This window comes from Planococcus citri, chromosome 2, assembly GCF_950023065.1.
Source record: "Planococcus citri chromosome 2, ihPlaCitr1.1, whole genome shotgun sequence".
Classification (NCBI taxonomy): domain Eukaryota; kingdom Metazoa; phylum Arthropoda; class Insecta; order Hemiptera; family Pseudococcidae; genus Planococcus; species Planococcus citri.
In genome coordinates this window covers 3758522-3785891 of record NC_088678.1, presented here as the reverse complement: position 1 = coordinate 3785891, position 27370 = coordinate 3758522, and the positions used below count along the sequence as shown (strand labels likewise).

The 27370-nt window shown below is 34.1% G+C and overlaps 1 protein-coding gene and 1 long non-coding RNA gene across 2 annotated transcripts; one reads left to right on the top strand and one right to left on the bottom strand.

Moving 5' to 3' along the window:
- The first annotated feature begins 12713 nt into the window (after nt 1–12713).
- On the top strand, nt 12714–14943 carry LOC135834228 (uncharacterized). Its single transcript, XM_065348060.1, has 2 exons — nt 12714–13735; nt 13905–14943. The coding sequence occupies exons 1-2, from the start codon at nt 12864–12866 to the stop codon at nt 14086–14088; spliced, it is 1056 nt and encodes a 351-aa protein (XP_065204132.1). The 5' UTR covers nt 12714–12863; the 3' UTR covers nt 14089–14943.
- An 8356-nt stretch (nt 14944–23299) lies between these two features.
- On the bottom strand, nt 23300–27145 carry LOC135834229 (uncharacterized). Its single transcript, XR_010556620.1, has 3 exons — nt 26876–27145; nt 26751–26774; nt 23300–23632 (listed from the first exon to the last, which is right to left on the bottom strand). It is a non-coding gene; the product is annotated as an uncharacterized LOC135834229 (long non-coding RNA).
- Nucleotides 27146–27370: the final 225 nt, after the last annotated feature.

The window sequence follows — 27370 nt, the reverse complement described above, 5'->3', positions numbered from 1 at the left end:
GTGAAATTTCTCTGGTACAGTGTGATATTGTGCCAACTTTTGATCTCGTATAGCATCGGTTTGACGTATTTTCGAGACATCCTGTCCGCCTCGAGCAAAGATATCATGATGATGTTCGACGTTTCCAGCGTATTTGGTTGTTATCAAATAATCGAGTTCGGATTTCCACTGATTTCTTATTTTCACGGCGATCGAATTGAAACAATGATCGATCACGTTGACGCAATTTTATCATCAGAGCGCACCCACAAGTCCACCTTCCATCAGAATAAAATCATCACACACGCTAAAGAAAAATTTTGTCTATTTATGGGACTGCACGCTGCATTTTGCTTGGTGTACTTATCAGTTAGTTGTTTCGAGGTGGTATTGTTTTTCGACGAAGATAAGATCAGAAATTATCTCTACTACGCGGTTCCGCCTCCTTTGATTGGAGAAATCGAGAGTTTAAAAATGTACTTAATTTTAAACGGTGTTTTGGCCTCATCTTATATTCTCGCTTCACTCAGAGTATGGTCGGTATTGTCCATCGTGTTGTACTGGAATATAATATGTTGCGATCAGTTGATGAGCGTACGCGATGGTCTTGGTACCAAAATGCGAGATTTTGCAGAATCTCGAGAGTCGTGGAGAACTTGGAATGCAATTTTTCAACACAACGTGGTGAATTGCGTGAAACAGTTTCAAAATATTATCACGTGAGTGGTTTCATTTTTTTCAACTTCAGATTATTGCCAAGTGAAACATCACAATCCACAAATCCGGTGTTGTCATTTTGATTTTTAATCCATTTTTTTACCTCGTTTATGACGTTTCTAATTCCTCGTGTGATTTTTGTTTTCAGATTAATCAATTATTTGAGAGGATTCACCGAGGCAATAGCTTCGTTCCTTACTGTGGCTGGTTTCGCTTTTGGTGTTGCATGCCTTCATGTCTGCGTGTTGGTAAGATATTCTCCCCGGCTCCCTCCCTATTGTTTTTTTTTTTTTTTTTTTTTTGTTGACGTGGAAGTCCATAGACTTACTTTATTTACTTTAAGGAACTTTTTCAAAGTTACTAAAAAGCTACCTCGTTCATATTATTGTAACGTACAGTTAGGTAGGTACCGAATTCATTGATTTTTATAATCACTATTATGTTGCAGAGCGACTTAGCATTCGTGTTGAAAGTGAAATATTTTACGGGTTATTTGTGCACCGGTATAGTGATATTCCTATTTTATTGGATCGGACAAAATTTAAATAACTCGGTAATGCGCTGAAATGAGCAATTTAGGATTTTTAAAATCTGAGATAGAATTTTATGCATAATTTGTCTAAAAGATAATCATCTATAATCAAGTAGGTACCTAATCGACTTCATATTTTGTTCGATTTAGATAACTAAACTATCGATGGCTGTTTATTCTACTCCTTGGTACGAGTCGGTGAGGATACGAAAGAATGTTCACCTTCTGTTATGTCAAACACAATCGATGAAAGATTTCGAAATTATCAAAGTATACAGAATGCTGTTGAATAATTGTTCCAAATATTTACACGGAGTATTCTCATTGACGAATTTGCTGCGAAAGCTCACCAGTGGTTGAATTTCATACATATCTAGTTGTACCTAGTTAAAGGAGCAAATCTCATATTCTTCTGTTGTACTTATCTACGATCTTAATATGTACCAAAGGAAGTTTCTGTTGCACAGATATTGTACAGTAGGTATAACTAGTGAAAAGATATAAATATTTCAACAAAAGAATCACTTCGATTTGAACACAAATAGTTACCATTTTTAGAACGAACGTGGTCTGAAGTCTCCATATATACTTACCCACAATTTCAGCTTCCAAAATTGATTTCTAAATTTTTAGTGGATTTTCGAAAATCAAAGAACCAAAAATGATAGAAAAAATTGAAATGTTGTCGAATTGACCTAGAAAGCTGAAAGGGTATTCCCGCATAAAGGTGAAATGTCCCTTTCCTTGGATTTTCGAAATTTTGATGAAGCATTTTTGGATGTCGTGAGTATTTCTGGAATTTTTCTGTTTGATTTCCATATTTTTGAAATTTTTTTAAGTAGTACATACATAGCATATATTTACTTATTTTGAATGGCCCGAGCGAAGCGAGGGCAAATTTTTTGGAAAATTAATGATTTGAAAAGTAGAATAACATCAATTTTAATGAAAGAATTAGGTTTTTCTGATCTCAAAAATTTTCAAATTCAATCGTAAATTTTTTAAAATTGTAACTCTGTATAAGAGAACCGAATTGGCCCGAGCGAAGCGAGGGAAAAAGCGTTGAAAGGTTTGTAATTTGAAAAGTAGAACAACCTCAAAAATGTAGGAAAAAATTCGGTTTTTTCTGATCTCTACTTTTTAAAAATTTTATCAATAGTTTCTTAAAATTTCAAAGAGTAAAAAAAAAACAAAGTGGCCCGAGCGAAGTGAGGGCAACATTTTTCAAAATTTGTAATTTCAAGAAGCAATACAGCTGTAATTTCGATGCGAAAAGTTACAACAGTTCAGCCCGAGCAAAGCGAGGGCAAAAGTTTTTGAAAAAAATATGAATTTCAGTTGGGAAAATCATAGATTCAGAAATAGATTTGGCTTCCAATGTTGGGAAAGTTCTTACTTGGATTGTAATAGTGAGGCTCCGCGAGGGCACAGGTTGTTGTCGCTAGAGGTAGTCTCTAGGTAGTAGCTCGGATCATCAAGAGGAGCCAGTCCCCCAGGACAGATGAGAAGGCGAAGACAACACCAGGGGTATTCTGCGCGTCCACGTCGTGCGGGGTGGTAACATGTTGCTGTTCGATGGACTCGGAATCGATAAACATGGCTAAAGCAGAATTCTCCAGTTGGTGGAACGACGGGGAGGAGTGGCAAGTCGAAGGCCAAGCCTCTACATAAATCCGGATTACAAACAAGAATGCATAAGAGCTGCAGAACACCAACAACTCACTCGTTCCAGCCCCAGGGAAGCGCAAGAGCTTCAGAGTGAGTAGGCGAATACCAGCGCCTAAAAACTGGCAAATTCGGCTAAGGGAGTAAACCCCAACAGAAAATCATGGTGGAAGGCAACGGGAAACCAACACCATTATATTTCCCTAGAATTATATGGACATCAATTTAGCAACGGCCCTAAGTCTCCGTCAGGCTGATCCTCATCCGCCAAGGCAGCCGGATAGGGTGCTAAGAATACGCGGAGTTAAAACAAGGCGGAACAACATCAACGTCGCAACCTGGAATGTACGAACTTTGTATAAAATTGGACAACTTGCTAGTGTAATTAAAGAAGCCAGGAGATTGCAAATCGACGTGTTAGGAGTAAGTGAGACCCGATGGACTGGAAACGGTAGATACCAGGTAGATGAAAATTATGAAATGATCTTCGCTGGGAAAGACACACACGAACAAGGTGTGGGTATATTAATACATACCAGAATCAGCGATAAAATCAGTGCCATAATTCCAAAATCAGAGAGGATACTACTCGTGAGATTGGAGGTCAAGCCAAAACCAATGGTGATAATTCAAGTTTATGCGCCAACAGCGGAAAGCAGTACAGCAGAAATCAACAACTTCTACAACAACCTAGAAGAAGTGATGAGATGCTCGAAAAACAATGATGTTGTGTTTTTGATGGGAGACTTCAATGCCAAAGTTGGGAAGGATCATGGCAGCCAAGTTGCAGGGAGATACGCACTTGGAGAGCAGAATGAAAGAGGTGAAATGCTCGTAGAGTTTGCTGAAAGACACGATCTAGTAATATGCAATACCTGGTTCAAGCAGCATGAAAGAAGATTATACACTTGGGTCAGTCCTGGAGATCGAGTCAGAAACCAGATAGACTATATACTTGTAAAAAGAAGATTCAGGAACACAGTGAAGAACTGTCACACATATCCTGGTGCTGACTGCAACTCTGACCACAAACTACTGGCTGCAAAATGCCAGCCAGTCTTGAAGAGCCAGAAGAAGAGCAAAGAACGATACCAACAACTTGACATTGCAAAAATCAAATCAAAAGAAGTTCAAAAGAAATTCCAAGAAGAACTGGAAAAGCAAAAGGAAGACAGGTTGGAAGAAGAACAAGGTATCGAAGAAAAGTGGCAAACATGGAAGCGAAAGGTTAAAACAGCAGCAGAAAAGTCTATTCCATTCAAAGGAAGAAGAAAACACAAACCATGGATGACTCAAGAGATACTGGATCTGATGGAAGAACGAAGACAAGCAAACAGACCAAGTAATGAATACACAGTGATAAATAATCAGATCATGGGAATGTGCAGAATGGCCAAAAACAAGTGGTATGAGGAGAAGTGTCAAGAAATAGAAGATCTGGAGAAAAGGCACAACTCTAGAGAAATGCATACCAAAGTGAAGCAGATGATGGCCACCCACAAGAAAAGGAGAAGTGGAATAGCATATATGCGAGGAAAAGACGGAAAGTACTGTGTTACCAATCAAGAAACTGAAGAGGTCTGGATCAGCTATATACAAGAACTGTATGGAGATGATACACGTCCGGCTCAATTTGCAGTTTCATCCACAGAAGAGGCACCACAAATTGAAATGTGGGAGCTGAGGAATGCTGTGAAGCGAGCCAGAAACCACAAAGCAGTGGGAGAAGATCTCATATCAGCAGACTTGATCAAACATTTAACACCAGAGTATGAAAAGGAGCTGCTGAAGATAATAAACAAAATATACGATGAAGGCACTCTGCCTAAGGACTTCAAAGCAGTAAATTTTGTACCAATACCAAAAAAGAACAACTCGCAAAAATGCTCTGAATATAGAACCATCGCACTGATGAGCCACGCACTGAAGCTACTACTCTCCATCATAAATGCCAGAATTGAAAAGAAGATAGATGAAAATCTAAGTGAAACACAATATGGCTTTGTAGCAAAAAAAGGGACGAGAGATGCAATTGCCCTGCTGAAAGTGATCATTCAAAGAGCACTGAATGCAAATAGGGAAATCATTGCTTGCTTCGTCGATTATGAAAAAGCATTTGATCGTGTCAACCATGAGAAGATGTTGGAGATCCTGGAAAAATACAATATCGATAACAAAGACCTGCAAATAATCAAGAACCTGTACTGGGAGCAAAGCGCTAACATCAAGATTGGAACTGAGTACTCGGAGAACGGATGTGGAATAAAGAGAGGTGTGAGGCAAGGATGCCCCCTCTCACCCAGGTTGTTCAACGTGTACGCAGAAGAAATAATGAGAGAAGCGCGAATCGAACGAATGGGATTCAAGATCAACGGCAAGAGAATAAATGAAATAAGTTATGCAGACGACAAAGTGATCCTTGCTGAGACAGAGGCGCAGATGCAGAAAATGATCAACCAAATCAACAGTGCTGGATTAAAATATGGAATGAAAATAAATGCAGGCAAGACCAAGGTGATGAGATTTACGAAAGGAGATGATAAAGAGGTCAAAATCAACATCGGATCACAAGAAATTGAAAATGTAAAGCAATTCAGGTACCTTGGAGCACTGATAAACAACGATGGTAGAGATCATAAAGAAATCAAATCACGGATTGGAATGGCAAAGACTGCTTTCAACAACCTTGCCAATGTGCTGGGAAATCGAACGATGAGTATTGATCTGAGGAAGAGAATTATGCGATGCTACGTATGGACCATTCTGAAGTATTCCTGCGAAACATGGACCATGAGTGCAGAATGCGAGAAGAAAGTATCCGCTTTTGAGATGTGGTGCTATCGAAGGCTACTACGGATCTCATGGAAGGACTTCATTACCAACAAGGAAGTACTAGCAAGAATAGGAGAGGAGCGGAAAGTCGTAGTTGAAGACATCAAAAACAGAAAGCTAAAGTATTTAGCTCATAAAATACGAGAAAACGGTATTTTCATGCTAGCGGTACAGGGGAAAATCCAAGGAAGATCGACGAGAGGGAGGAAACGATCGGAACTGTTAACAACAAACTCACCGGCCAACTCCCCCTGCAAGACCCTGAAAGAAACAATTAGATACGCTAGATACCAGCTAATATAGATGGACATATACGCTATCTCCTGTAAAGGAGCGCGACTACGACGACGAATAGTGAGAGTGTGAAAGACTGGTAGAAGGAGAAATAAAGATATTGACTGGGTATGAGAAGAATTCTAATAATTTTATTATAGGCTAATTCTAAGAAATATTCGTTAAGAGGGAAATATTTCTCAGATGCCTGCTTAGCTCAAGATGGAGAGACTTAGTCAATCAACTTCACTATCCACTTAGAACAATCCTTGGTTACCTTTTTAATTAAACAAAATGATAACTCAAGGAGCAATTATGTACAATAAGTTTAATCGAAAATATATACAATAATTGAGCAAGGTGTACCAAATAACTATACATTAAAACAGGGTCATTCCACGTCAATTGAACCAAGAAGTGGTAGGTGGGTTCGGCGATTTTTTTGAAATTTTTCCTGTGGAAAGACCTTCCGAAGGGATGACCAATGGCGCAAATCGCAGCCCTCTAGCTCATTTTTAACGGCAGCCAGGGGGTGTCAAAGTTTTCAGTGAACCTAAAATATCATCCATTTCAGCAGTGGATTGCTCGATAACGGCGATACCTACCAAAATGGAACTTTTTCCCATAGTTAGAGGTTTTGAAAGGCTTTTTGGTGATATCATAAAAATCAGTGTTGCCACTTTTTTTCGTAAAAAAAATTAGCTCAAAAAGTTTCAAAACGTAATTTTCATATCGTTCCGACTCTCAAAAATTCTGAAAAAAAATATATTATGGACAACTGTTCATGCTGAACAACATATTAAAAAATTGGGATGGTAACTTGCAACAAAGTCGATTTAAAAAAATTTAAACTTTGCGAAAAAATGCGATTTTTTAATTTAAAACGTGAAAAAAAGTTTTGATTGGTAAAGTTGACCCATTTGATCCCTATTTTTACGTATCTGTTGAAAGAAATGAAATTTGTATACAAATTGGGACAATTTCTGATCGCATTTGAGCTTTCATTACGAACAAAAGCCGATTAGGCCTATGTTCTTCATTGTCAGTAAGTATACCTATGTGAAAATTAATTCTTGAAATGTTAAATGGTTTGTAACGCTAAAAATTTAAGGGAGGAGTCAATGCAGGCCTGGAGCGAATATAATTTGGCCCCATTTCTAAGAATGAAATTTTATAGGGGTTTTTATGAAGGGGGGGGGGTCCGACTGAAAATTTGCGACTGATATAGGAAAAACATACCAATTTTGCCAATTGATGTTGTACATATATGACTCTTGAAAGAGTTCATTTTATATTATGGATTTTTTTGGCCCAAATGGAATTTTTTTAAAATTTGAAACAAGAAATAAATTGGCCCGAACAGAGCGAGTGCGAAAGTTTTTGAAAATTTGATGTTGAAAGGCCTAAAAATACGTTTTATTAAGAGGAAGTTGGTTTTGAAAAAAAAAACAAACAAATTCAAGCGAAGCATTGGTGGAAAATTCGCCTTTTAAAATTTTAAAGCTTGAAAGTTATTTTTAGGATGTTAATTTTGAAAAGTAAAAGAGAACAGGCCCAAGTTAAGGGCTAAAGTTCTTGAAAATTTGTATTTTGAGAGGCATAAAACGATACTTCAAGTGTATAGGATTGCGATACAGTAGGTATTATTGGCCGGAACGAAGCAATAAGGTGAAAGTTTTTAAAAATTTTATTTCGATAGGCCTAAAAACAATATTTTTTTAGGAAGTTGGTATTGGAAAAAATCGGACTGACTCGAGCGAAGCGAGGATGTAAACTTTTGAAAAATTGTACTAGGTTTTTTTATGCCAAGAGTATTTTTCGGTTTCTATAAGATTTTAGAATTTGAAAGATTTTCATGACTTGATGAAAGTTTTTATTTTCGTTTTTCGGTTTTTTGTTTTTATTTATTTATTTTTTTTTTGGCCCAAATGTGATTTTAAAACAAGAAACAAACTGACCCGAAGGAAGCAAGGGCGAAAGTTTTTGAAAATTTGATTTTTAGAGGCCCAAAAATTATGTTTTTTTTTCAGGAAATTGTTTTTGAAAAAATAAATCGGGCAGATTCGATCGAAGCGAGGGTGGAAATTTTTGAAAATTTGTATAGTTTTTATTTTCGTTTTTCGTTTTTTTTTTGGGGGGGGGGGTCCAAATGTGATTTTAAAACAAGAAACAAACTGACTCAAAAGAAGCAAGGGCGAAGGTTTTTTAAAATTTGATTTTGAGAGGCCCAAAAACTATGTTTTTTTTCAGGAAATTGGTTTTGAAAAAAGAAAGTGAGCAGATTCGATTGAACCGAGGGTGGAAATTTTTGTACCCTGATTCTGGTAGTATTTTTGGCCATTTTATTGAAGTATTTTGTGTTTTAAATTTAAACATTTCCTCATTTAGATGAAAAATGGAGGAAATTTACATCTCTCAAAAGCGTAGACTATTAATTATTGCAAACTGAAATTTTTGCTACTGTTTCACCAATGTTGAACTTTTCTGTCTTCGAAAGAATTTTTTGCTGCTTGTGTTCTAGACTGAAGTGAAGTATTGTTACAATATTACAAATGGAGAATCAGAATTATCGTTATTTATTGCTGAAAGCGCCTGAACATTGAGTAGTAAAGAGAATAAAAAAGCTAATTGTAATATGTACTTGCAAAGAAAACAGTACCTACCATTAATGCCTATATTAACGGCGTCACGAGCGCCTACCACCTACCTATTAGGTTTAATAACAATAAAGACTGGTTAATAAGGGTTGATTGATGGTTAACAATGGACCGTTCAACAAAGAAGTGCTTTACCTATGTCTAGGAAAGCAGACACCTTTCTTTTATTTCAAGAATTGAGATCATTTTTTTTTTTCAAAATGACACCTAAAATACTAGAATAGGGGCCAGTGTGAAATTTAGAAACTCACTCTTCGCAGTCATGTTCTACGAGTATCGTATGGCACTTCATTTTGCAATTCTGTGTTTTCATTTACCTGTTTGGACTCCTTCGTTATTTTTTTTGGTGCACTTGCGTACACTGTGATTTTTTTGATCTATTTTATCGGTACTGAAAAATTTTGGATTGTTCATTACTTACATACATCTTACTTCTGCTACCTGCCCTTACAGTACGAGTATATCTTGTGTGGGTTGTCGTCGGATACTTTTTATTTACCTACCTAATTGTGCTTTTGTTTTTCTAGTACCTAGTGGTAGTTTTGTTTTTGTTATATTACCTGTTTATCTACATTACTGTTCATCATGTTTCTTGCATCTGCGATCGTATTTGTTAATGTTATCATGATTCAATCGCTACAGGTGAGTAATTTAGAGGTATTTTTTTTTCATCCCTAATGTTTGTTTCATGTTGAATCTAAATTCAATAATGAGTAGGCATGGTTAAATCGAAACTCACATTTACAAAAAAGAATGTAAAAATGTTTTTGTTTTTGTTTTTCTTTTGGCAAAAGTGAATATGTATTATTGATTCGAAACTACTCAATTCAAGGTAGATAGTAGGTACCTATTACCTAAATTAATTAAGACTTCAGAAAATACAGACTGTGACCAATATGAAATCCTGATGAGCCTAATGGGTCATTCCACGTCAATTGGACCAAATAGCGGTAGGTGGGTTCGGCGATTTTTTTGAAATTTTTCCTGTGGAAAGACCTTCCGAAGGGATGACCAATGGCGCAAATCGCAGCCCTCTAGCCCATTTTTAACGGCAGCCAGGGGGTGTCAAAGTTTTCAGTGAACCTAAAATATCATCCATTTCAGCAGTGGATTGCTCGATAACCGCGATACCTACCGAAATGGAACTTTTCTCAATAGTTAGGGGTTTTGAAAGGCTTTTTGGTGATATCATAAAAATCAGTGTTGCCACTTTTTTTCGTACAAAAAATTAGCTCAAAAAGTTTCAAAACGTAGTTTTCATATCGTTCCGACTCTCAAAAATTCTGAAAAAAATATATTATGGACAACTGTTCATGCTGAACAACATAATAAAAAATTGGGATGGTAACTTGTAACAAAGTCGATTTAAAAAAATTTAAACTTTGCGAAAAAATGCGATTTTTTGATTTAAAACATGAAAAAAAGTTTTGATAGGTGAAGTTGACCCATTTGACCCCTATTTTTACGTATCTGTTGAAAAAGTTGAAAAAACCCCTTCACTCGGTGAAATTAACTCATCACAAAAAAATCAAAATTCAAAAAAATTCAAAAAAAAGCAAATTTTATTTTTTTTGCTGTGAGTGAGATTTTTATCAACTTTTTCATGGAATACGTCAGAAAGTGGTCAAAATAAGACAACTGAATAAATTTCAACTTTTTTTGATGTTTGAAATTTTGAAAATTGAATTTTTTCGAATTTTGATTTTTTTGTGATGAGTTCATTTTATTGAGTGAAAGGAGTTTTTTCAACTTTTTCAACAGATACGTAAAAATAGGGGTCAAATGGGTCAACTTTACCAATCAATACTTTTTTCATGTTTTAAATCAAAAAATTGCATTTTTTCACAAAGTTTAAATTTTTTTAAATCGACTTTGTTACAAGTTACCATCCCAATTTTTTAATATGTTGTTCAGCATGAACAGTTGTCCATAATATATTTTTTTCAGAATTTTTGAGAGTCGGAACGATATGAAAACTACGTTTTGAAACTTTTTGAGCTAATTTTTTGTACGAAAAAAAGTGGCAACACTGATTTTTATGATATCACCAAAAAGCCTTTCAAAACCCCTAACTATTGAGAAAAGTTCCATTTCGGTAGGTATCGCGGTTATCGAGCAATCCACTGCTGAAATGGATGATATTTTAGGTTCACTGAAAACTTTGACACCCCCTGGCTGCCGTTAAAAATGGGCTAGAGGGCTGCGATTTGCGCCATTGGTCATCCCTTCGGAAGGTCTTTCCACAGGAAAAATTTCAAAAAAATCGCCGAACCCACCTACCACTTCTTGGTCCAATTGACGTGGAATGACCCAACATATAATTATTCTGTATTGCCATGATGATACAATGGCGACAGCACAACCGGCCAATATTATGCGGAAAGTGTAAAACGCAGGCGAGCTAGGCTCGGAAAGATTGTTATGAGGCAAATTAAAACAATATTTAAGCGAAGTAAAACAGCTTCTTAAATGAAATAGATCAATCTATGAGTGATTAACACATCGTCACCTACAGATTGATACAATTACACCTACGATAAAATATACGTAATTAGAGTATATAAGGGTGCACACAACCCTCTAAAAAGGATTCACGATTACCTGAGATGATCTGAGTACATTTCTAATTTACCTGTTCACATTGCCTGCCTCTCCCTGGCAACCCAATAATAGTCGCTTTGGCAGGTATGCATAGAAGACCCATTTTTGTAGAGACAAAGGTCCAGATTTCCGGATAAATCTGGCCAATGACTAAAAAAGTACCATGATCTTACGCAGGAAATTAACGAAGATCGCGTTATATTAAATAGTACCATGTCTGTACGAGGAAATTAATGATGCGACATGACATGTTATAAGTACAAAATTACCATCTATGGATGGGTACATTGAATGTGTGGTTTCCAGAGAGCCGAGGCAGGGCTCCCTGGTCACCTATTTAGCTGGTTAGAGCTTAAGAGAAACTACCATGGACTCATGTACTCGAAAGACTGATTTTTTAACGAATACAAAGCTGGAGCTGGACCCCAGCTTCGACAGAATTGTTGCATGATAGCCTTGAGCGCGCCCCTACAGTAAGATTCGCGTAATCTTGCCTAAGGCCGGCAAGATCATAAAACTACGTTGAGGAGAAATTACGTTAAGACCACGTATAGGCGGTCAGGGCAGTCCTGCTCATCATAGGATGATTGTAAAAATGTTTAGTTTTTGAAAACTCTGAAAATAGAATATTATCGGAATTTTTGTATTTTCCCAACTTTCTTGAATTTCTCATAACTTCCCAACTTTTTCCAACTTTCGTGGAACACTGGGGGCAGGCTACCCCCCTTAGCCTCCCCCTTCACTTCGTCCCTGGGTATCGAACTGTTTTGAGCAGTTCTGGAGCCTTCAGTGGAATGAGCCAACCTTGAAATTTCTACAAAATTTCAACAAATGAAATTGGGAAGTCAAAATTTACTGTGCATCTCAGTTTCAACATGCTGAGACGACTGAGAGTGCTTTCTCGTCGTTTTGGAGCCTCCAGCAACTTTTTGGACATACAAATCTGTTCATATCAACTTTAGTAAGTAGCCTATGCTTGAGATTATCTTAATGCTTGTCAGTGATCCACTTGACGGATTATACGCCAGTCACCATTTTCAGACACGTCATCTCTGTTCTCTCTTTCAGAGAAAAAGTAATAACTCCTACCTATCCTATGTTTGAAATAGCCATCCGACATATAATTTTTTACTCGAATCTACTAACCTTTTTTTTTTTGAAAAAATGCGTGGCTACGAAACAACAATACCTACCTACTACACGTAAGCATTAAAACATTAAAACTTTGCTAGAACTCAATCAGGAATTCCTGGTGAAATATTACTTATTCATCATTTTCCGTTGGTCTGCAAGAATTTTGTATAATTTTGGTATTTTTCACCAATTAACTATACCTATACCTAGTTATGTAGATATCTTTTAGTTTTTTTTTTAGTTTTTTTTTTTTAGTTTTTTTTAGTTTCTTACGATAAGCGACTATGTCTTTACCCTACAATTTTGTAAATAACTTTTGAAATAATTATGGTTATGTAATATTTTTGTTTATATTTTATAAAAGCTTCCGTCAACTTTTTTTGGGGGCAGAAAATTATTCTAGTTCTTTAATAAAAGCTGCCTATCTCCTCCATTGATGTGGTTCATTCATACCTACGCCAACTCAAGTCGTTATGTGTCCTGCAATAATGAATCAAAAAATGATAAGGCCTAATTTTGCACAGGAATTGAAGAAAATGATCAGACAATTACGAGGATCGGAAAACATATTCGACTACAAGAGTACGGTGGCAAATCAGCTCTACCTGTTGTATTGTTTCAGCGGTAATATATATTTCACTGATAAAATTAGCAAACGAGTGAAATTTCTCTGCTACAGTGTGATATTATGCCAACTTTTGATCTCGTATAGCATCGGTTTAACGTATTTTCGGGACATCATGTCAGCCTCGAATAAAAATTTCACGATGATGTTCGACGTTTCCAGCGTATTCGGTTGTTATCAAATAATCGAGTTCGGGTTCCCACTGATTTCTTATTTTTACGGCGATCGAATCGAAACGATGATCGATCACGTTGACGCAATTTTATCATCAGAGTGTACCTTAAATCAGAATGAAATCATGGCTCACGCGAAAGAAAAATGTCGCTTGTTTATGGGGCTGTTCGCGATATTTTGCTTGGTGTACTTATCAGCTGGTAGTTTCGAGGTGATATTGTTTTTCGACGAAGCTAAGATCAAGAATTATTTGTACTACGCGGCTCCTCCTCCTTTGATCGGACAAATCGAGGGGTTACTAATGTACTTTATTTTCAACTGCGTTTTGGCCTCATCTTATATACTCGCGTCGCTCAAAGTATGGTCGGTATTGTCCATCGTGTTGTACTGGAATATAATATGTTGCGATCAGTTGGTAAGTTTACGCGATGGGCTTGGTACCAAAATGCGCGATTTTGCAGAATCTCAAGAATCATGGAATACCTGGAATGTAATTTTTGAACGCAATGTGGCGAATTGCGCGAAACGGTTTCAAAATATTATGAGGTGAGTGGTTTGATATTTTCACTATTCAGGTTTTTGCTTTGTGCCAGGTCACATTGCACTAACCCAGTGTTGTCACTTTGGTATTTGATCCATTGTTTTTTTTTACCTTGTTTTTGGTCAGTTTCCAATGAAATGACGTTTCTGATTCATGATGTGATTTCATTTTCAGATTAGTCGATTACCTGAGAGGATTCACCGAGACAATAGCTTCGTTCTACACTCTGGCTAGTTTTGCTTTTAGTGTTTTATGTCTTCATGTCTGCGTGTTGGTAAGGTCCACCTATTGTTTTTTTTTGTTCATGTGGAAGTCCATAGACCTTCACCTACTGCATATGTACATATATTTAACTTAATGAACTTTTCCAATGTTAGCAAGTACCTACCTAAGTATACAGTCTATATATTTCAGCAACCTCATTCATTGATTTTATAATTATTGTGTTGCAGAGCGACCTAGCATTCTTGTTGAAAGTGAAATCAGCGTTATTCCTATTTTATTGGATCGGACAAAATTTAAATAACTCGGTAATATGAAATAAAAATAAAAGAAAAGAAAAGAAAAGGTACCTAATTGACTTCATTCATTTGACTTACTAGATGACCAAACTATCGATGGCTGTTTATTCCACTCCTTGGTACGAGTCGGTGAGGATGAGAAAGAACGTCCACCTTCTGTTATGTCAAACACAATCGATGAAGGATTTTGAAATTATCAAAGTATACAGAATGCTTTTGAATAATTGTTCCAAATATTTGAATGGAGTATTCTCATTGGCAAATTTTCTGCGAAAGCTCGACACAAGTAGACAGTTGAATTTTATGTAGACCTAGTCGTACATACTTATACTCAAACAAGCAAAGCCCAGATGTAAAATATTTTAACGCAAAAGAATCACTTCGATTCGGACACATAACTTGATTTTTCAATTTTTGGTGAATTTTTGAAAATCAAAGGATCAAAAAAGAAAAAAAAATCATCAAATTGACTTGGAAAACTAAGATGTGTATGTGGTTCGAGCATATTTTGGAAGGGGAATCGGAAACAAAAATGTTGAATAATTTAAAATGTTCAAGAAGGATACTATTATATATTTTGTACTTGACAAAAACATTGATTTGGTCAATTGCAAGGTTGGTGGTACTGGAATCCAAAATCAAAAATTCACCATTTTCTGCGTAATTTTTCGTTTTTTCACAACTCCAACAGAACATAGTCCAATTGAAAATCTGACGTCAAATTCGTGTTCAGCGTCCTCAAAAACATACTATTCCATGTGTCACAAGAACAAAAACACTTTTTTGAACTTTTACCCCTTTTGGGGAGGTGCTGGGGGCCATGAATGGGGTCCTATCAAAAATCTGACGTCATATTCGTATTCAGCGTCACCAAAAACATAGAATTTGATATGTCACACATGCCCCAGATTTTATTTTGAAAGTTTTGCCCAAAATTGGGGGTGGGGATCCTCCCCCTCCATCAAGAGATCCCATCTCGAAACTTAAATATTTCGAAAAAGCATCAAAAGGTTCATCTATGGACATTTTTTCAAAACTTTAAATGGTAGCTCCCACTTACAGCGCCATTTTGAAATTTGAACTTTCAATTTGAAAGTTCAACTTTCAACTTCTGAAAATTTCAAAATGCTTAAAAAGTTCTAAATGCAATGCCCATTTGAACTGTGAAATCAGTTTTGATCAAAGTAGGTATCATATGTAGTTTTGGAAGAATGGGCTGCTGAAGTTGAGTATCTGGAGACAATGAGAAAATAATGGAAGCCCCCCACCCGCCCCCTGAGGGGACTGGGACCAAACTGATTGCGGGGTTATTACTTACTGGGTGGGTATAAATATTGTAAAAAAAATTGAGCGAAATCGAAAGACATGACTTTCAAAATCGCCTTTTTTTGGTTGAGTTGACGTGGAATGACCCCCCTGTTCGGGCGCCAATTTTTGATGAATTAATTTGGATTATTGAAAAAAATGTAACTTTTATTAGGTAATTCAACACAAGTCGGCAAAGCTTAAAACCCATCCACTAATTATACTATAGTAGCCAGTCGATTGAGCACTTAGGTGAAGACGTGAGGTTATAGCCTCGTTCAACATTTTGGTACCTCAAATGGAGGTGTGATATTTGAATTTTGAGGTGAAAAAAAATTGTGGCATCTTTTCAGCACCCTCTGAAGGGCTGGGAAAATTTTCAGCCTTCTAGGTGGACTAGCTCAAATTTTGTTTTTTTTTTCAAACTTTCAAAAATATCAATCCTGACCCGGAGAGTTTCTCGTCAATATTTAGCCAAGTACGAAAATTCGTAGAGTTGTTTTCCAAAGCCTAAAGAGCTCTGTTCAATTTAGACACTGGTGGGGCACCTGAAAGGAGAGAGGATGTCCAATATTTCTGTACCCTAAATGGAGAACGTAAAGTTGAATTTTGAGGTCGAAAAAAATCGAGGCATATTTTCAGCACCCCTAGAAGAGCTGGGAAAATTTTCAACCCTGATCAGGGGTGCTAACCTTAATTACTTTAATTACGATTACGGTTTCACTCCAATTTTTCCTTGAAATTTTTCAGTTTTCGGTTCGGTTTTGGTTTTGAAATTCAAAATTTCGGTTTTCAGTTTCGGTTTTGATCTTATATACAAGAATTTCAGTTTCAGTTTCGGTTTTCGGTTTTTTTCGGTTTTACGTTTTACATTTTTTTTTTAAATTTCTTCAAAATTTCTCAATCTTAGAAAACAAACTGTAGTCATGTATGTCATAATAATTCTAAAAAAGTATATCTATATATTTTTCAAGAATACTAATTAGTAAATTTATCAATTTCCCTGGATTTCAAAGTCTCAAAAGTCAAAAATGTGAAAAAATCCCCCAAAAAAATTGAAAAAACTGAAAAAACCCAAACTGAAAACCGAAAAAAAACCAAATAAATTATATCGGTTTAGGTTTTGGTTTCACTCACTCTGCTTCATTATTATTGTTATAGTTTTTTACGGTTTTTAAAAAACCTATGAAATTTTGGTTTTTGTTTTCAGTTAGGGTTTGAAAATGGCTAAAATTAGGTTCTTGTTTGGGTTTCGGTTACGGTTTTCGGTTTTTTGCGGTTACGGTTAGCACCCCTGACCCTGATGGTGGGCTATCTCAAATTTTGGTTTTTTCAAATTTTCGAAGAAAATAAACTTGACTCGGAGAATTTTTCATTAAACGCTGATTCAAGGAGAGCATAATCCTCAGTGGTGAATCCCAACATACACATAATCTTTTTCTTTTTTTTAATGTGTGGCTACAAAACAACAATACCTAACTACTACACGCAAGCATTAAAAGATTAAAACTTTGCTAGAACTCAATCAAGAATTCCTGGTGAAAAATTACTTATTCATCGTTTTCCATTGGTCTACAAGAATTTTGTCCAATTTTTGTATATTTTCAGTATTTTTCACCAATTAGGTAGCTTGGTACCTATACAGTTATATAGATATTGTTTAGTTTGTTTTAGTTTCTTACGATTACTTAGCGACTGTGTTTTTACCCAACAATTCTGTAAATAGATAATTTTTGTAATTGTGGCTATACATATAATATTTTTATTTATCTTTTATAAAAGCCTCGGTCAACTTTTTTTGGGGGGAGGTAATTATTCTAGTTCTTTTATAAAAGCTGTCTATCTCCTCCATTGATGTGGTTCATTCACAGCTTTCACACATACACCCACTCAAGTCGTCATGTGTTCCGTGAGTACCTGACATTCTTCATAATGAATCAAAAAATGATCAAGCTTAATTTTACACAGGAATTGAAGAAAATGACCAGACAATTACGAGGAACAGAAAACATATTCGGTTACAAGAGCACGGTGGCGAATCAGCTCTACCTATTGTACTGTTTCAGCGGTAATATATATTTCACTGATAAAACCCATGCAAGAAAATCATAGATGAGTAGTACTATAGTACTATTTCAGTACTATTTCTGTAAAACTATTGAGTACTAATTCAGTACTGTAGAACTAAGTAGTACTTAGTATTACTTCAGTACTACTTCTGTATAACTATTCAGTAGTACTTCAGTATTGGGATACCAAGTAATGCGATAGTACTATTCCAGGTAAGACTATTCAGTACTACTTCGGTATTGTGGTATCAAGTACATAGTACTATAGTACCATTCTAAATACTACTTTAGACAAATTTCTCATTTTATGGTCTATGTTCAAGCTTAAACTTATTTGTTAAAAATAGGTATGTGAGTTTGAATTTCAATTATACCTGCCCAGCACACGTTTTTTCTGAAATTTAAAAAATTAAGTACCTAGCTAATAGGTAAATACGGCAATTATTTCTATATGCTCGAAAAACAGCAAAAAAAAACCGCTCATAATAAGTGATTATACAATCTAAAAAAAAAAAAAAAAAAAAAAAACGCATTACATTAATATTAGATATTGTGCTAAGAAACCAAAGACTGCAGAAATAAGTGCTATAAAACTGCTCCATCATGGGTAGGTATCAAAATGTAGGTATGTATTTTCAATGAGCTATCAGAAAACCTAAAAAACGTCAAACATTAATTTTTTTTAAAACACAAATGCATCGATCATCGTTTTTAATTTTCATATAGGCTATAAAAAAAAATAAACATTCAGTTTTTTGTATTGACAATTTCAAAATTTTTTTCCCCCCATTTTTCAAACTGATTTTTGCTGTTTTTCTCCCACAAAAAAGCTGTAACGACCTGAAAAAACTTCAAAATCAACCTTTTTTTAAACTAAAATAAGCATTTGCATTTATTTATTCCAAAAATATGCAAAAAAATGTGCTATAAAGTGTCATCATTTGTCTCAAAATTGCATGAAACTGACAAAACGTAAAGAATATAAAATTGCTATCTGCGGTATTTGGTGCAGCAAAAAAATATACGATATCATTAAAACAATTGCCTTACTAATAATGTACTGCAATTTAAAAAAAAAAAGGAAATATTTCAGAATAACAAGGATAATATGCTTATATTGTTCAAAATGTGCTATATCCATTGAAGTCCTCATAGTCTAGTGGTTAAGGTTAGGCAGTTAGGAACGTAGGGTCGCAGGTTCGAATCTCAGGTTAGGTAGGAAATTTTCGTTAATGGAATTGGATGGTATATGAATTAATGATTCGATTCGATAGTTAAAAAGTAAAACGATTACTGATAACATAAATTGTGCCAAATGTACTCAATATTTTTAAAAATTAATTTTAAAATGTTAAAACGTAGTACTAGGTACAGTTCTTTTGAGTAGTACTACAGTAATATGTCCTAGTAGTACTGCAGTAATACTTTCTCAGTAGTACTACAATAATACTTCTTAGTAGTACTGCCAGTAAAACTGAATTGCTCAATTCTCAATTTAGTACTACTGAAAGTAGTACTGCTTTTAGTATTACTTTAGTAGTACTATTTTTCTGCATGGGAATCAGCAAACGAGTGAAATTTCTCTGGTACAGTATGATATTTTGCCAGATTTTCATCTCGTACAGCATCGGTTTGACATATTTTCGAGACATCATGTCCGCCTCGAACAAAAATTTCACGATAATGGTCGACGTTTCCACCGTATTCGGATGTTATCAAATAATCGAGTTCGGATTCCCACTGATTTCGTACTTTTACGGTGATCGAATCGAAACGATGATCGATCACGTTGACGCAATTTTATCATCAGAGCGCATCCTCAACTCCACCTTCAATCAGAGTAAAATCATAGCTCACGCGAAAGAAAAATTACGCCTGCCCGACGGTGCCAAGTATTTGCCATAAATGTGCCATGCCACATGTCACATAATAGAGCATATAAATTTCGTTTATCATGCAACATTAATGTAACATGAGCAGAGGCCTTTTTCATTGGCATATCTATGATACATTTCTGCATCATGTTAAAATTTCATAAATGGCACATGAAAAACGAAATTTATAGGCTGTATTATGTGACATGTGCCATGGCACTTTCTAAGTACAATTTCATGTTACATAAATTTTATCCCTCCCAAGTGACATAAATGTTGCATGATAAACGAAATTTATATGCTCTATTACGTGCCATCAGCTATGGTACATTTCTGGCATGATCTCATGCCACATAAATTGTGTACTTTCCAGGTGACAAAAATGTTGCATGAAAAACGAACAATGTGGTCTGAAGCTCCCATACCCACAATATTTCAGCTTCCCAAATTAATTTTTCAATTTTTGGTGAATTTTTGAAAATCAAAGAGCTAAAAATGAAAAAAAAAATTCACCAAATTGACTTGTAGAAAACTGAAATGTGGGATATATTCCTCTTCCAGTATTTTTCATGCTAATTACTAATTAGCCACGTGTGGTTCGAGCAAATTTTAAAACGGGAAATTGAAAACAAAACTACTGAATAATTTAAATGTTCAAAAAAGGACGTTTTTATACTCAACAAAAAATTTGATTGGTCTATTGCAAGGTTGATACCGAAAATTCGAAATCCAAAATTCACAATTTTTTCGAGTCATTTTTCGTGCTTTTCTTAGCCCTTTGAAAATCAAATTCAAAAAAAGATTAGTACCTATATTTGTGATGAGGTACAAAAAAATAATTTTCAACTGAACAAGTATCAATGTCAAAATTTTGTGTTTTTAAGTATTTGTATATTGCGCTAAATCTGTCCGAGTAAAGCTAGATCAAAAGATTTGAAAAAAAAGATGATAATTCGAAAAGTAAAATAGGTGACTGATGCAAAAAGTTGATTTTCATAGTTTCAACATTTAATAATTTTTATCAATATATAGTTTTCGAGAAATTGTAATTTTTTCAAAAATAGGAATAAGGTGCAATTTGAGATGACCGATCGAATAGCGCAATTTGGTTTTTGGTTTGACCCCCCCGGCCAACCCCTGCGAAAAGCTCTTGAAAAGTCGCGAATTGGTGTTTTTTTGCTATTTCAATCGAAAATACGGTCGATTTAGACGTTGAACCAGATGTTATGACTGATTATTAGGGAAAGCGTACTAGTTTGAGACGATTTAAGCAGTTTCTCAACTTTGAAGTGATCTCAGACCTTGTTGAAAATAGATAGAATTTTGGGAGATGGTTTTTTAGGAAGATATACTCGTACTGATACTGAAGTGATAAATCATCAAGTTGCTTTATATAACGCACCTCACGAGTATTTTGACATTTTGCATTTTTGGGGTTTGTACTCGTATGATGCCCCTCAACCAAAAATAACACTTTGAGTTGGGTACATTATCTAGATTTTGTAAAAAATGCAAATGACCTAACTCAAAATCCCAACAACATTGCAAGTGTTTGGAGTTATAAGGGTACATCTCAAAAAACTCCACCTATTTTGAGCAAATTTCGTACATACAAAGTGTTTACAAACAGTTTTGATTATTTTGAATGTTTGTCAGATAGAAATAGTCACAAGAAGTGCATCTTTTATTGGTTTGTACCAAATGGAAAAAAATTTCAAATTGATCACTTTTCAGAAAAATGAATTTGCATATATAATGAAATTTTAGTTTTTTGAGAAAAACTCAAAAACTAAGCACTCTAGAAAAAAACTAACGACATTACGTCAATTGGAAATTTAATTCTCTACAACTTTGTTCACATGAAATTTTTTTTAGACGCTTCCTTTTGCCTCCACATCAACTTTAATGAAATGTTATAACTCAAAATGTTTTCTAAACATTGAAATATTTCCTCTTTAAGATTTTATTTTCCAAAGTGTTCTTATGCTAAATGAAGGTAGGGTATCAGATCTTTAAAATAAGATGCTATCCATTCCTCACAATTAATTATAGGTAAGTTGATAAAAATGATGAATCAAGTTTTTAATTTAATATTTTGTTTTTACTCATTTCACATCATTTTTTTTCATTTACATTTCTTGTATCACTTCATTCACTGTTGTTTAATTTTTTTGATTTGTATTCATTTTGTATTTTTCTGTTTTTTCTGATTTTATATCATTCCTTTTCATTTATACGTTTTTCATCTTACATTTTTATTACAATTTTTTTATTTGTTCGTATTTTTTTCTCATTCTTAGTTTTCTGTTTTTTTCTCATTTCATTTCGTGTTTTTCGCTTGTATTTTTGGAATTTTTCATTTATGTTCCATTTTCTGTTTGTATTTTTTAAAATCGTTTTTCTTATTTTGTTTTTACTCATTACACATGAAGAGTGATTTTCCAAAACTCGCTTTGCCTTTAAACGGGTAAATTGGCTTTTTAGGCGAGTTTAACACTTTATTTGGGTGGATTTATGATGTAGGAGTGTAGGTATACATTTCATCCACTAAATACTGCTGAAAAAATTTCAATAACAATGGACAAAGCGCGTTTTGGAACATTATTTTTTTTAATTTTTAGTGAATTGGCGATTTAGGTGAGTTTAACACCTCATTTTGGTAGGTTGATGATGTAGGAATGTGAGTTAATACTTCATCTACCTGGTACCACAGAAAACCCAACTTTGATAAAAATGGACAAAGCGAGTTTTGGAATATCACTCTTCACATCATTTTTTTTATTTACATTTTTTGTATCTTCTATCACTGTTGTTCCATTTTTTGATGTGTATTTATTTTTCATTTTTTTTGTTTTTTCTGATTTTATATCATTCCTTTTCATTTATATTTTTTTTCATCTTTTTTTGTTCCAATTTTCTTATTTGTTTGTATGTTTTTCCTCAATTTTTTTTATTACACGTGCCATATTGTTGCATAAATCCGGCCCAAGATTTTGAGGGATACTAATAACATTAGTTTTTTTTTTTTAGGATGCTTAGTTTTTGATTTTTTTTACGAAAAACTAAAATGTACGAAAAATTTGCCAACTGAGCTTCATAAAAATTGATCTGGAGGCAAAAGAAAGCGTCTAAAAAAAATTTCACGTTAACATAGTTGTAGAGAATTAAATTTCCAATCGACATAATGTCGTTAGTTTTTTTCTAGGATGCTCAGTTTTTAATTTTTGAAGAAAAACTAAAACTCTTAGAAATGAACTTTTGAAAATTTTTTCATAAAAATCATCACGTCAGAAAAATCGATCTGGAGGCGAAAGGAAGCGTCCAAAAAAAAGTCACAATATCAAAGTTGTGAAGAATTAAATTTCGAATCGACACGATGCTATTAGTTTTTTTCTAGGATGCTTAGTTTTTGATTTTTTAAAGAAAAACTAAAACGTGAAAATCGGGATACCGACTTTTGGGCCACTCGGTATACATATGTATAATTTTTGAAAATGTAGCAATTGCCGAAAATGATCAATTTTTTATTTTCAAAAATTCTCCAAAAATTGAAAAATCATTTCGGACATCTGCAATTTGGATTAAGTATGATCGAGCGTTTTACACCACGTTCTTTGCAACAGTTACAATAAATTTGGATACAGTACTAGACGATACCATGTTTTTGAAAATACATATCTAGAAAATTTTTCAAAGTTTTCTCATGCCTTACTTACTTACTTATTTCAAGTTTGTTGGTAGGTATAAGTACTCATCTTTCCTTAAATTTAATTCAAACACGTATAACATAGGTAGTCAAAAAAAAATATTATGTATGAGGAAAATTATTAGGTTTATTTTTGTGAAAAATAAAGGTCTGTAAAATTAGGTATATCTATGTTAAATTAACATTATTACTTATAGGTACTTACTTACTTACTTACTTACGTTAATTTTTCTTAAAAATAGAGCTCTGTAAATTTATATGTTGATTTTTTTCTTAATACCTACCTACCTATACCCATCTAGTGAGGGCTCCAAACTATTCAATTATTTTTCAGTGTCACCGTCATAACCTGCTGGATCAGGTGGAGGTTGCCAGACCGAGCCAAATATGCCGTTAGGGTCGATACCTGGTGCGATCACAACAGTGTCTGAAAAACATAAATAGGTGTATACTGTATAGGTAATCATTATACGTTTGTTTTATGAAATCATAATTTGAAAACATTTTTGGCAGGTCGGTAGTACCTAGATACCAGTCGTTTGTTAGATAGATAGCTAAGTTAAGTACTGTATATTCTCATGGATTGTAAAAAAAAAAAAAAAAAAAAAAAAAAAAAAAAGGCAATGATGAAAACAAGAAACAAAATAAGACTTTTGCTAAAAACTATACCTACTTTTGAAGTCTGTAATCTTGATAAGAAAGGTGCCAAAATATTCTTCGCAATTTTTTCTTTTTTAGAATTTATTCTAACTTCAACCAGTTGATTTTGTAAGTCGAACAAGCTGCTTTGTCCAACTTTCTCCCTAAATCTTATTTAAGCATTGATTTTTCATAATTCCATAAGGATTATACCTTGGTATGTATTATGAGCATATTATTATGTACTTCATAATGAATTTTAAAAAATTGTAATGCGCAATATGTAAAATCGTTAATTTTTTTTTAATGGCAAACTAATCATCACGGATTTAATTGCGTTGTAAAAATCAAGCGATGCAGTTAGGCAGCCCTAACCTACCGAAGAGTAATTTTTTCAGAGTTGATTTTTATACCTAATTGAGTAGTAGCATTATTATTATTTTTTTTTTTTGCATTAAAAAATAATTTTTAACCCTGTTTTCCATATGTTATGGAAATCCGATTTTGAGAATTTTGAATAGTTGTTTTTCTCACAAACCTGATGATATTTGAAAATAATTGAATGAAAAATAAAATTGATATCTAGGTACTTTTACTTTGTCATTTTTTGACTTCAATTTCTTTGGGATGATATTTTTTCAAAAAATGTAGGTACGAACAATTTCCAAGGAAATTTAAAATTTTTGACATAAATGTTGCCGATCAAAAATTTCTTGGTCAATTTTTGAGAATGTAATAATGGGCTAAAAAATGGAATGAAATCAAAATTTTATCAAACTACAACAGGTATAGGAAGCTGAAATTTGGTATAAAATACCCTACTCGTAGATGGCCCGGATTGATTATAAACAGTTTCGTTCTGTTCTCTTCAACAGCAGAGAGAACATAATTTCATTCGACATTTTCAAGAGTTAGGAAGCTCTACCTTGAACAGGTGCAGAAATTTAGAAATAGAAAAACTGTACTCAGCTCGAGCAAAGTGAGAGCAAAATATTTCAAAAAATATGTGCTATTAGGTTCCAAACAAGTCGGCAAATAAGCCTCTATCTTAAGACTGAAAATTTCAAAACAGGTACTCAGGAATAGCTGAAATAAACAAAAAAAGTAGGTACCTAACATTTGAGAATTTAAGTAGCCAGAAGATAGGTATGAATGTGATTCGAATTGATCCGTGATCGTAGTTCATAGCGATTGACTTATTGTTACCTATTTATTCATAATTTTAATCGTCAAATTTTAGCAGTGACCCTGTGCTAATGGGGGGGGGGGACGAGACCTCCCCTCCATGGCTACGCCTCTGTACGATATCCTCAACCGGTGTAATTTTGAGAATCCAAACGTGCTAAAAAATGAGACTAATTCAAAATTTTACCAACTATAAGCTAGAGAGCTGAAGGTATAATGACGGATAACTTCCAAACTGTACCTATCATCACCGAACGCTTTATTCTGAATCATTAGGAAAAATCCACAAAAATTTGTTGGATATGACTAAAAAAAAAAAAAAATCACTAGAATTCAGCAATAAGAAAAAAATTTGAAATCGATTTGAAATCGCAAAGACTGAATTTAAAAAATGAAATTCTAAATCACTAGTGAAAAATTTATCCTGAAAATCACCTAGAAAATTTATTAAAAATTACTACCAAAAAAAAAAACAACAAAATTATTTGAAATAATCACGAAAAACATCCAAACTAAACAAACTCGATAGGTAAATTATTATACCGAATAAGTACTTTATATTTTAAATCATCACAAAAAATCCACTAAAATTCATTCGATCATTTGAAAAAAACTTACTACACTTCAACACTATAAAAAACCGATTTGAAATCAACACAAACTAAAAATTTAAATTCACATTATAAATTTTGCTATATTTTTGTTGAGACTATTTTATTTTGTTGTTATATTTCTATTATGTATTTGATAATTTAATTTCTATTGTTGGATTGTTGATGTTAAAGGCCAAGCTGCCGGACATCATAAAATAAAACTTTCGATGATGATGATTATTTCATAATACGAGCTATTTGATTGGGAGGCGAATTCACGCGCATTCTATTCGAATGTGAATGTTGAGTGCGAAAATCGCACTGAAAAAAAAAACGCTGCATTAAAATTCAACATTGAAAATGAAAACTCTTATAATTTGAAATCCGAAATCCTCGAGGAAAAATTCATTTTGCTTAGGATTTTTATCAGAAAAAGTTGATTTGAAATCGACACCAAAAATTCCAAGTTTATTATAAAAAAAAAAAAGATGAAATTTTTAAATCACCAAGGGAAAACGTACTATGAAAATTACCTAACTACGCGTGTAATTTATTACAAATTACCTACTACAAAAAAAAAATTGTCAGAAATAATCACGAAAAAATTACAAACCAATTCAACGCTCAATAAATTATTCTAAATCACCAAGATAATCGCAATTGGAATCATCATAAAAAAAAATTCGTTTTCGTTAGGTATCACTTGGAAAAAAAATCAGAATTCAACACTAAAAAACCAATTTGGAATCAATTCGAACAAACAGTTGAAATTCTCAAAAATCGCGCTGAAAAAATATTGAAAAATAGTGTGCGTTTTGCTGGCGAATCCAGCGGTGGATTTTTTTTTACATTTTTTCCACCCCGACTTTCGCATAATAGTTGCATTTGAATAGAACGCGAATTCAAAAGAGTTTTTTTTTCAAGATTTTTCACGAGATTTTTGCATTTACTTTTTTGGGGTTGGATTTTCTGAGAGACTTATTTCGAGAATAGTTTCCTCAAAAACCGAGTGCGGGGCACGAGTTTAATAGGTACTTTTTCGGAGATATTTCTTGGCGGGCACATCTTGTTCAAGCAGAAAATAAATTAGATAATTTAAAAATTATGAAAGATTAACCAAGTACTTACATTTAACAGAATAAAGTTGTAAGGCTGAAATTAAGAAGAAGCGCAATTAGGTAATTTATTTTTCAGTTGAATGTAATGGATTTTTAAATAATAGTAGATACTAAACGAAGGTACACATTACTCACCTATAACCAATAAAATGAATAAATACGATTTAATAGCCATCACTGAAAAATTCATGCCTTTTGATTTGAATCCGGTATGTAGGTAATGCTTCTATCACACGAACCTGTGAATTAATGCAACTGAACAAGAAACTTCTGATTCTGAATACGTATACCTAGGTAGGTATACCCAGCAGTCTTTTTGATTCGGCTGTCACACGAGCTTCGGAAAAACGAACTGCGAAATAGGACTGGAAAACAACTGTGTGAAAAACCTATCGCATCTGGTTATTTTATAATCGAAAAATCTCTGACTCGTGACCGCCTTAAACCCCTCGACGACGAATCAAAAAATTTGGCAGAATTCCGGCCAATCTGTGTAAACGCAAGGTGCTGAGATGCCATAAGGATGCGTAAGCATTTGTCCTTGAAACCGTTCACCGATGAACTGTAAGAGTGTTTCTCATCGCTGAAATCTGTTTACCTAAAAGATGAAGTGCTCGAAACTTATGGTAC